General features: G+C 42.5%; 1 protein-coding gene across 4 annotated transcripts in view; it reads left to right on the top strand.

The window, feature by feature from the left end:
* Positions 1-12,403, top strand: part of ACER3 (alkaline ceramidase 3) — a 188,465-nt gene that overhangs the window by 120,570 nt on the left and 55,492 nt on the right. For all 4 annotated transcript variants that reach the window (XM_078658514.1, XM_078658515.1, XM_078658516.1 and 1 more), the window contains exons 3-4: positions 3,515-3,567; positions 12,143-12,195. In XM_078658514.1, the coding sequence (XP_078514640.1) occupies positions 3,515-3,567; positions 12,143-12,195 (106 nt within the window). The remainder of the gene's footprint in view (positions 1-3,514; positions 3,568-12,142; positions 12,196-12,403) is intronic.

The raw sequence follows: 12,403 nt of genomic DNA, 5'->3' as shown, positions 1-12,403 counted from the left end.
GCTCAATGCACGAGATTGTAATCACGGACAGAACTGATATGCATATCTAATTCTGACCTTTGACCCGCAAATGGTGATTGCTAGACTTCTTGTTCAGGTTCTCGTTTAAAAATAAAGTATCGCTCCAATCTTGCAATACGACGTGTTGTTATAATTTACCATGCGGCTGCAACTCACAAGTCGTACCCTGTTTAGGTCAGGCCTAGAGATAGCTTAGATCTTTTAGCACCACATGTAGATATTATATACAAAATAAATATATTCTTTCTTAGAGGGGCTTTGAGTCAGTCCTCTTCACCCATACTGTGTGTCATTTACATTGTGCTTCCATCCACCACAGTATGAAGGATGGACCAATGTGTCACTCCACTTCAGCCATTGGTGGGCTTGCACTGTGCAAAACAGTCGTTTTTCACGATCACGTGTGCACATCCGTCATAAAAAAAAGTACACTACCAAATACCAAGGCTAGTTGGCCAATGTTTTACTTTACCAATGCATTTTCCTTCTATTCTTTGATTGTTTTTTTCTTTGATAAACATTTTACGTCACTCTATGTTTAAATTATTTCTTCATGTTACACCAATTGAAACCTCTCTTCATTGCAGCAGTAATAATCTTATTTTCTTGTGAAGTGCATTAAAATGGAAAAGTGTTTCTATTCCTTTCCAAGTTTACTTGCCGGGTACAAATAACCCATACTCTTCTATTAACATTAATTAATTATACTGAAAGGTTATATTTTGTTATTTCACGTTTATTACAAACTCATGTTTATTTTATTTTTTAACTGTGGTATATTCCCAATGCATTGAAAATAATGATGGCCTCAGCTTGCCAAGGCCAGACTAATTGGCTTTAAATTATTTTTGTTGTTGTTGTTGTAAATACCTCCTTGTGCTACTATTAGCCACAGAACAATCTGACAAGAGGACCGACGAACATAGAATGAGCTGCAATATGTTGTATGTGTCTAAGCAAAATCCTATTCTTGATGCACTGTATACATAACATGCAAGGCTGTAATATTATTATCAAGGGATCCTCGCGACATAAACCATGAGGCTGCAGACTGAGTGATTTTTGTATGTCACTAAAATCCTGAAACAGCAACACAAACACAGTGGTGGCTGCTACTGAATAGAAAGGGTGGGCGGGAGATTGGAAAAAAATTCACTTACCTGCCGGCCGCCGCCTCTCCTCCATTCTCCTTCTGTCCACGGCGCACGGAAGCAGGAAGCACACGGGCTCCCAGGCTCACCTAGCCAATCACGACGCTGCTGTCACCAGCATAACAGCAGCGTCCTAATTGGTCTGAGCGGCCTAGTTCGCCGCTCAGACAGGGAGTGGGAGCCTAGGAGAGTTCTCCACGGCCTGGTGGAAAAAAATGCTAAAGTGCGCCCAAGACGGCCGGCCAAACTGTCATGTGCACTTATGGTGCGTCAACCACACCTCCCCGTGACACAGCCTAGCCTACCCTGCCCAGTACTAAACACCAAACTGGCGCAGTACAGAAAAGTAAAATTATAATAACATTGCGTTATCATTTTATTTTTCCTTTTTGGAAGGTGGGAGACGCTCATCTGCATTAGCTGAGGAGACGCCGCTGCAGAAACATGTTGCACATTCCCAGATAATGTATTTTTAAAGTACATCTTTACTCTGATGTAATTATCATAAAACAGTGTTTTCTTTCAAACCGGAACAAGTTTATTGAAAACAGTAAGTGAATTGATGGACTACATAGTTTGGTTGTCAGTGATAAAGTAAGAGAAGGTCATTTAAATATGTCACTAGGAAGACAGAAAGTTTAGAGATAACCTGCTTTCCTTTGCTGGAGATTTTTGAAGGGGCAGGTAGCAGGGTAGAGCTAACAATGACCCATGATTGCAATTAGAATGTTTAACTTCCATGAATAGCCTGCTGATTAAACAACAGACTGTGGCTAAGCTCAAAGGCTTTCGAAACTGCTGCTGTATTGTTCATGTAACAATGGTCCCTGTTTTTAATTAGAACGTCCAGGTTTTGCTTAAGTGGTTAATTACACAGTGAGCAATGATTCAGCCTATGGAGTATTTTTTGGACATTGTTATCTAAATGCACTACTTTGCTTACTGACTAATTAGCGGGTGTAAAGGAATAAGATGATACTGTGCATCCTAATCAAATAAATCATTGTGACAGGTTTTTGTCAAATGACAGTCTCACCGTGAAATGTGTTTTTATACCACTGAGTCGTCTTGTGCAATAAACTAATCTGAACATGCTCTAAATATGGATACACATTCTGTAATTGTAAAATGGCTTTAATGTTCCTTGGAAGGCTTCCAGTAACACTGTAAACGACAAAGCCGAATGCCACCTTATAAATAACATCAGACTGCAAGGTCACAATATAGGTAGGGGTGGGTGAAACTCGCGGAGTTCAACGTTCTGGGATATGTAACTCCGCGAGCTTCCGTGAACGGACAGCAATCGGCACATCACGCTGCTCGCCCTGAATTTTAGCACCAGGAGCTTGTTCCACTCTTCAAAATCAGCACGAACGGCAACACGCGGCACTCCAGAAGACGCTGGTTCTTTGCTGCCACTTGAGTAGATTTTGCACTTGAGTGGCAGCTTTCTCACTGCAAATGGTTGCGACTGCCCGCATTGGGAAATCTCAATGGGTGCCATCCTAGCTCCCGAAAATGACGCTAGGGGTGCCAATTCTCACACTCGCCAACTTACCACTGGTAAGCCACACGCATTGGGAAATCTCAATGGGTGCCCTCCTAGCTCCTGAAAATCATGCTAGGGAGTGCCAATTCTCACACTCACCAACTTACCACTGGTAAGCCACACACGAGAATAAACTCAGCCTATCGATGGTGGAGGAATTTGGTCGGAACTCGACGTTACATTATGTGGAGTGATCAAAACACCACCAACTCTGCCAGTGGAGTGAAATTTATCGCCCACCCCTAGATATAGGGCCTTAATTTTAATAGTATTTGTTACAGATTTTTTTGTTTGGGCATATAGCTTGAAACAAATGTGTTTTAATAAACCGCCAGATGTTTATTAAAAGCATAATCAAATGCTGGACTATAGTTTTTTGGTCTTCTTTAGAAGGATGCGAAAAATCCCTAGTTATGTAGTTCATAATGGCAAATTTCAGATAAACACCTGATGTTGGTTAAAAAACGCATCTTGTCTGCGAAGGGAGTGAATATTGAAATTGTTCTGTGCAAATTGAAGCAAACAATAGTCACTGATTGGATTTTTAAGGTTTTGTTTACATTTCATGAACAGAAAGTTGATAAAACAGTGTGGATCAGTAAATTTGTACAAAGTGTTTGGGGCTGTTGTGATGCATTTCATTGGACCCTGCTGAAATATTGATTTTATACCACCAGATTTTGTACAATAATAGCACCCTCCTATGTAATGTTTGTATTTACCTAATATTGAACATTCTTGAGTGTTCTTGCATACTGTGGCCTCGTGTAACATGCTGTGCTTTTTGTATCAGCTGTCGGCTTAGGCTCTTGGTGCTTTCACATGACCCTTCAGTATGAAATGCAGGTATGGTTTATTTTCATCACTTTTATTTATGAAGATGTACTGTTACTGTTTTACCTATTCTTGTTCTTCAACCATTGCTAAAATTGCTTTTGAAAGAAATTGTATGTGCAGTCACATTGTCAGGAAACCAGTACCATTGAATTTGTTTTTGTGCATTTCTTCTCTTTACGGCATCATGTTTCCAATAATACTGGTTCATCCAGTCCTTTTTAGGTCTCGCCTAGACAGCATTTGCGCTGTCTCTTCGAGACATGCTGCATCCAGGATATGGGCTTGAAAAAACGCCCAGCTTTTTCATCAGTTCCTGTTGCTGTCCTTTTTAATTGGTGAATACACTTAGTAGTCCCTCCTTTTGGAATTTTATATCCTCCCATCTGGACTTGGCCCTCTTGCATGTGTTCTTACTGTTCAGGTTTTTTATAGTTGGAGAGAACTCTTTTGTTTTTTTTTTTGTTCGGCTGCGTCTTGTCTTCTTAAGTGTTCTGTTTACTTGTGCATTGAAACTTTTGTTGGTTCATTTACTTGGTCCCTTGATCTCCCCGTGCTGCCCCATCACCCCTCCCACAACACTGCTCCAGGCCCCCCACAACCCCTCAGACGCCACTGCTGTTTTGCTCTCACCCCTCCCACAACATAGCTCCAGACCTCCACCAAGGCTACTGCTGTTTTGCTCCCGGCACGGCTTGCCCACCCCGAGCATTGAATTCTTATGTTATTTTACATTTCTAGTTTTTATTTATATAGCGCACCTAGCCATGTGCTCGGGGGAAAAATGAACAATCAGGCTGACACCACACTTAAACACAGATCCCCAGATCCCCAGTCGGCAGCTCTCACCGGTGTGCCATATCCTTTTCCTGGCGATGTCGCAGGGGTGCTGTACCATATTTGGCCAAAAGAGGTCCCACAGGACAACTAGTGACATCCTTTGGTACTGCACCCTCACTGCTTGTTTAGTGCTGGGATATATTTTGGCAAAAAAATTAATCTAGCAAACTTTTTTTTTTTTTAAATGGCACTGGCAGGTTTGTCTTGTGCATTGTGACAAATTTGTCCTACTTCTATTAGAAATATATTACCATTTTTGTAAACGGATCTGTCCTGGTTTAGATGCCAGGACTTTCTCTAGCCCACCTCTGTTACCCAATTGGGGCACTGTTGACGTAACTACACTTTTTACTGTCCACCAATCAATAAGTTAATGTGCAAGTGCTTAAAGTGGTAACTTCTTTGTGTAGTTTCTTGACCTGTTTTTCTTCTGTAGCAACAGGTTCATCTTTGAGAAGGTATTATCTCGTTTATCTTGATCTTCTCAGAGACTGATTGGCAATTGGGTGTGTTATGCCTCAATGCCCCTTAGTAAAACGCATCATATCACAAAAGTTGTATGTCAGGGATTTGTAGGATGGGTTTTCTTTGAGGACTTCACCTGGCGCCCAAGGTACCTGATATGCCATTGTTTGTTCGAAGTCTAGATTCCAAGACACAAACATGTAGAAGTAAGCTGCTGATTTGTCTGTTCTTTGTTGCTCATTGAATGGTTTCACAGTGGGTAAGAGTTGCAAAAAGAGTTATAATTAGGTTATTTTATCATCACTTCAAGAGAACACTGGACTGAATGCCTTGCATCTCTAGCGGCACTTGATTTGATACAGAGCTAAAAAATGGCATAAAGAAATCATAGCAAAGCATACTTAAAGGAGTGCGTGCGATATGCAAGGGCATGCAGTTCCGTCTGCCCTGAGGTGCTGTGCTGTTGTAGTGAGGAGAGAAGGGGGCTTGGAGACCTGTTCAAACCGAGAAACCTAGATATCTTGCTCCAGGGCAGGATAGTCCTACAGCACCAGGAAATGCTGCTCCAATAATTGCTCTGAGCTCCAGCTTGCGCCAGCAACAAACGCCCCGAGGCATTTAACTCAAGAACAAAAGGATCCCCCAATAATCATGTTGTGTTCAGATTTAAAACTAAGCATTGCAAGAATTACTAAACAAGCATTTGAAATGCAATAGGTCTTGCATTACTGAAGTATGAGCTATTGCGTTGCAAATGATAATGTTTGTTATAGGTTTTTTTTGTCAAGAAATATTGCAGCAGTAGCATAAGTGATAAAATAAAATCCACAAAGCAAGAATAAATTGCAGTACCACAGGCTGTTACTAAGTGGGCCTGTGGAGTTGTAAAGGGACCTTTATAGCCACACAAGGTACTGCATCCTTAATGCAGTTATAAAGAGAAAGATTGCAGCTGAGCATGTGTTTCCATTTGGTTTTATTGGACGTTAGATTTTTGTTAGCTTGAGATTTAAAAATGCACCATTGTTTATTTTAATACAGCATTTATTGAACGCAAGGTAACAAAAATCTCACTTTCAATAAAAAACAAATGGAAACGTATGCTCAGCTGCAATCTTTCTCTTTATATTTGCGTTAAGGGTGCGGTACCTCATATGGCTAATAGAGGTCCTTTTACAAGTCCACAGGGACACCTAGTAACAGCCTATAGTACTATACCCTTATCTATTTTCATGGATTTTCTTTTATTGCTTATGCTACTGCTGGGATATTTGTTGACAAAAAATAAAAATCACGGAAACATTATTATTTGCAACACCATAGGTCAAAATTAAAGTAATGCAAGACCTATTGCATTGCAAATGCTTGTGTTAGGTCCAGCCTAGAAGACAACAAATGCTCTGTCTGTTGCGAGACCTACTGTGGACTTAAATAGAACATACAGTGACTTGGAATTCACCTATTGTTTACCATTTAGTGCCCTTACTGCCACTCCCATTTGCCTGCTTCTTAATTGTTTCCTAGCTTGTCAGTCTTGTGTTTGGCACTCCCTTCGAGCATACCATTTCTTTAGATTGCCCATCTTCTGTGCTTCCGCTTTCTTTCTTTTGGGTTAAGCACTCCATGAGCTGTCAGTTTTTTTTCAGCTGTCTCCCTTGTGCACTTCTCTCGCTGTGCACTCCATGCTGTTCTCTGTCCCTTGTGCTTTTCCTTGCCCCATCCATGTCCGGTGCACCTTAAAACAGGTGCGCCGGGCGCAAACCGTGAAAGTGCGCCCTATTACATAGTTTGCGCTATGTGAAAAACTGAGCGGCTGCTTTGAAGCAGCTCCGCCTTTCACAGCACAGACAGCAACCCGCATGCACTTTTAAGGGACGTTAGAGATCCGTTTTCAGGCGGATGCAGTGAGTGACTGACTGCACCCTCCTGCAAGGAGATGTCTGAGGAGTCCATGGGGCTACCATCAGGGGGCTCACTGACAGTGCGCCACCTTCTAGGTTTTGACAGCTTTTTTGCCTCAGCGCTCGCATCTATAATATAGTGCGGGCACAGAGGCAAAGGGAGTCCCTCATTTGCATGGGACCATGCCCCCGTGCAAATGAGGTAACACCCTCTGAAGATAGCACTGGCGATATGTGCAACAGCGCTATCGGTATTACATGAGGGGATAGGCGTCTGCGGCCCCTTCATTAATACCAATAGTGCCCCGGGGGCATGCAAGGCGGGCACAAACGCCCGTTGCTCCCCAGGACACTTCCATAATACAGCACCAGGTTGTTCAACTAAGAGCACCAGCGGGGCTATGTTCCTGCTCCAGTGCCTGAATACCCTCGTGGGTGATTAGCTGTGCTATACAAATCAACATAACATAACAAAGTGTTGTGGCTTACGAATTGATTGATGGATATCCCACGAAGATGCTGCTTCAAAAGGATAGATGAAAACAAAATGGTAGAATACTTGAATTAATCTCCGCACTGATAAATTACTCTGGCCTCAATTTAGTCCATGATTTTTTTTTTTTTCCACCATGCCACCTCTCATAGGAATTTGCATATGCAAATCAGCCTTGATCCTGCTCCAATAGGAACAGTCCAGCTCCAACTGTGAGGCCTGGTGCCCTCTGAATCGGAACACAAGCATCCCCAGACTGGGTTTGGCCTATTTGGTTCCTATTAGTAGAGTGCAGCTTGGTCCCAGTGGCGACACAGTGAGCATAGAAACCACGTCTTGGCATTCTCATCGCAGTTAGGACATCGTACTGAGGAAAATAGCAAAGTGTTAGTGGAATACTTGAATTATTCCCTGCCTCAGTAACTACTCCTGACTGCATTTATAGCCCATCATATTTTTGTGCACCATGTCACCTCAGACAGGAACTAGCCATGTACAAATCAGCCTTGATCCTACTAAAGTAGGAACCTTCCAGCCTGAACTACTGAGATGGGTCCCCTCAGACCAGGAACACAAGCAACCCCAGACCAGTTTTGGCCTGTTTGGGCCACAACAGTAGGGTGCAGCTTGGTTCCAGTGGCACAGTGAGCACCGGAACCACTTCTCCACCGGAAACGACTGTTTCCATGAGCCTCAGGGTCAGTACTGATTTGCATAAGGTCAGCCTTTGTCCAGATTCACACATTTAGCAAAAGACAATGGTTTGGAATGCTACCCACGTGATTGCCAGTGCTTGGACTATTTGCAAGCATTCCTCCCATCACCTTTTGTGTTTGATGTAATGCCCTAAGTGGCTAGGGGAAGTCCAGACATGGACCCCCTGCTCAGTCCACCGCAGGATCCAAGCTATTCATCACTGAAGAGACTGAAAGAGTCTGGGGTTGCTTATGTTTACTTGTGGAGGGGGGGGGGGGGCTCGCATGGCATCGGTCAGTGCAGAGTTAGAAAAGATGGGTTTATGTCTAGAGTGGCACATTAGGCGTTTAACCATTTGTTGAAATGCTACCCAAAGCCATTGCCAGTGGTTAGACTGTTTGCAAACACAAGGAGATGATGGATGGAGCGCTGAAACTTTTCAGACACTCACCCCCAGTCACAGATCTGGGTTGAATCCATCATCATTCTTTAGCTCACTTTGCCACCCCAGTTCAGACACAGCTATATGCAAATCAATCTTGACCCTGTGCCTCATGGGAACATTCCAGCCCGACCTGCCAAGCCAGGTCTTCCCTGGACCGGAAACAAGCATCCTGGGACCGGTTTGGGGTAACACCCCTCTTCAGCCAGGCTAGCTTGAATCCAGTGGCAAAGTGAGCAAGGGACCCACGTCTGGGCATACCCTGCCAACTTAGAGCGAACAAGAGACTGTTTGCAAGCATCTGATGCACTCTTGGTTTTGTTACATGGTTCTTTTACCAGCAGTTATTTTAGAAGCACTTACTCAGATAGCTGATTCCTCAGGGTGCGTCCCACCCATGACCATGATTAAAGCAGCAGATCACGATGTAATTCAATGAGGAAAAAAACTAAAGCCATGCGAAGAGGCTTCATCAAAAGCAATTTCCGCATATTCTATAAATTATGGAGATGAAAAATATTGGGGACACAGGTTCCTGAAGGCAATCTGTTCTTAAGAATTGGCAGATAAATTCTAACTACACCATGGCACTGAGACTACCAATGGCATACCAAGTACAACACTTGCATGGGTGATGAGATGCTGCTGTGATAGCATTATACATGAGTAGTTGGCTGGCCTCTAATCCTAGTTAGATGCACTAAAATCATTTGGGGTCTGGGTGGACGTAACTCCACTGTAACGGTCCAGTATGTGTTGTGGTCTAGTTCTTCGTGCCTGAACCCTAACTCTCCACACCACCTTAAATTAGAGCAGCATGTTTGTGCACCAATTAGCAGGAAGCAGTGTAGTGGAGTTTTCATCTCTTAAGATGTCTTAGCTATGACCTTTGCAAAACTCCATGTGATACAGCTCTTCACTTTATGACTCTTCCAACTTTGCAGATTAAGCATGCATATACAAAGGTGTACATGAAATAGTTCACTAATTTACAACTTATTAAAGTTGCATACATATTGCATCATGCTTGATATCCAAACAAATATAAAATAAGGGTAGAATCAGGAAAACTATTTAGTGGTTTTAAGAAGACACAGATTAATTTCTATCAAACACGTTCTGGAGAGTAGAATGTGGTCGTGGGTTTTTAAGTCCATCACACAGTAGGATTTGGGAGTCTCTCTTATCTTTTTTTCTGAAAGTTTCAAAGAGTTTGACAAGGCACTGCCGATGTATGTGGGGTTTATCACAAGGTTCAATCAACCAAAAATAATGTTATTTTCTTGCCATTATTGGTGGAGCCTCGCCTGCTCTACTATGTCAGTGTGTGGTCCTGCCATAGGTGTTATACACTGAGGGTCCAGTGGGAAGATGCACAGGTAGTAAGTACATCTTCTGCACCAAACCTCTAATGAAGTCATGACAGGATGTACAATTGTGTAGTCTAGAAAACAAAATGTAATGGGGAACTATCATAGAATGATTTAAATACCTCAAGATTTGACGTGCAGTTGTGGAAACAACCCTGTTCCACAAAAAAACGTGGTTGTAGAGCAATGGATGCAAAGTAAGTCTCACTTTTGGTGAAGAAACAGAAGGCGGGGCATGTTTTTACAGGAAGAGAACTGACTAACAGCAGGACTCCTGTGGCAGCCACCATCAACCAATGTAGAAACAGTAATAGAGTGAGACATGTGATATCAACGCAGGAAAATCCACAGACTAGTCAGTCCTGATTTTACTTATCTGGTGTCTGTGAATTCATTCTTCACTATACGATTCACATATTAAAAAATTATCATTGTCTACCATCTACTAGTAAGATCAAGACCGTATTTTTGGTTTTTGTTTTCCCTCCGTTGAAAAGTAGGTCGCAAAGACATCCCTTTGTTGCAGTTTTATTTATTTATTTATTTATTTTAAAGGTTTTATATAGCGCTGGCTAGACCCGGAGGTATCAGAGCGCTTTACATGAGCATCACAGATCATAGTTACAGGTTACATCGTTACAAAGGTTACACAGTTATTAGAGCATGGCAACATAGTTACTTGTTAGGTTGAGATAAACAATAAGCACAAATACGTCAGGGGAAAAGCAGGCAAGGGGAAAGATTCAGGGGAGGGGGGGTAGGAGCTGGGGAAGTAGACAGGTAATGAAGGCAGGAAAGAGGAGGAGAGGGTGAAGGACACCGCATGGAAAGAGGAGGGGAAAGGGCGACGGGGACACAAACCGGTAGACGAGTCAAAGCAACGTCCAAAGTCCAGTAAGCTGTGATCCCAGGGGAAGCGGTATCACTTCCCTATCTAATAACTCACAAATCACCAGACTTCAGAATCAGCGGTGGCTCTTCAGCTATGACGGAGGAGCATCACCCCCCCTCCCAGCCGCAAAAAATTTAAGAAAAATAAAACGATAATAAACCGTGGTTTATTATCGTTTTATTTTGTGTTCCAGGGTCCTGGGGGGCAGGGCCAGAGAGATAACAGGCACCCACGTGGAGTGGTATGCAATGTTATCAGTGTGCATGACTGTTTGGCCGGCCCTCTGGGGCCGGCCAAACAGTCATGCGCACTTTGCATGTTCTCCACCCAGGCTACATTAGCAGCCTGGGTGGAGAACATGCAAAGACCCCCCACCCTGGATGAGCGCCGAAAATAATGGCGCTCAGACCAATCGCAATGCTGCATTGCAGCGTTGTGAATGGCTATGGAGAGCCTGGGTGCTTCCTGCTTCCTGACACAGCAGAGGGATGACAAGGAGGGAAGACGAGAGACAAAGCGATAAGGTACGTTTAAAAAAAATAATAATAATTTACTGCCCGATCCATGCCAGCCGCCACTGTTCAGAGTATCATCACCATCTGTCGAGATGCCCCAGTGTGAGTTGTGCTCTATATTAAATATATGTAACATAACATAACATTCCTGAACAATCACCAATCATGTTCTCGATTTTGTTTTCATGGACTGTCTTTTTTAGGTCAGGCTTGGCAGCACTGCTGTTTATTTATCTATTATTACAAATTCTATAAAAAGAAAAGGAGTGGGCTTTGGTTCCACCCAAAGGAGCATTACCGTCTCACCTCATGTAATTGACTCTTACCACATTCATTTCTTTATCTCTAACATGCAATTAACACAGAAAGTGATCACTTTTTTGTATTTTTTCCTGCCATGTTGTTTTTGTCTGTACACCACAATTAACCAGCAACATTTGAGCATGGCAGGTGCTACCCAACAGGAAACCCAGACCTATTGGCTTTGCCAATGCTTGTCACTCCTTTTGCTGTCATTTCAAAATAATATTTTCCAAAACGCCCAATATCCACTAGCGCCATGACACCCCAGGGAATATGCACGCTTAACAAATTGTGGTAACATAACACTATTGCTTACTCTTTTGAGCCTTCGGTCCAAACATTATGTGGAATTATTTTCTTTCTAAATCCCCCCACTTCTCTGCCTCTGGTACATCCGGAAGGAATATGATGATATTGTATTTTAATATATTTTTCTTTAATTGGCCTTTTTTTAATGTTCCACACTTCATCCCCTTTTGCCATTCGGTCCACAGATAGGAGCTTCTGTTTCCTTTTGATAATGACTTGCAGCTGTTCCGTTAAAGTCTGTAGCTGTAATGTTGAATCAGTTTACTGCAATTGACAGCCAAGAAAATGTGCCACAGAGAGCTCGTTCTGTACAAATGCTCATTATTTCCCGGTTTTCATACTTTGTGTTTTTTCTTTCCAGCTTTTGGATGAATTGCCAATGATCTACAGCTGTTGTATTTTTGTCTACTGCCTGTAAGTACTTGTTGAAAGACATTGTCGGGGATCTGCCTGGTAAAGGTTAGGACGGATGCTCAAAATATTTGAAACCTTTTAATGCACTTATTTGAGACCAATTACTATGAAATTGCTATGTTTTCCAGGTTATGCACAAATGTGGTTGCTTATATTTCTGTTAAGAATATCGAATTGCCAATTTCTATTGAAAGGAATCATTGCAGAC

This window comes from Lissotriton helveticus, chromosome 8 (genome assembly GCF_964261635.1).
Source record: "Lissotriton helveticus chromosome 8, aLisHel1.1, whole genome shotgun sequence".
NCBI classification, from domain to species: domain Eukaryota; kingdom Metazoa; phylum Chordata; class Amphibia; order Caudata; family Salamandridae; genus Lissotriton; species Lissotriton helveticus.
This window is presented reverse-complemented; position numbering and strand designations above follow the sequence as displayed.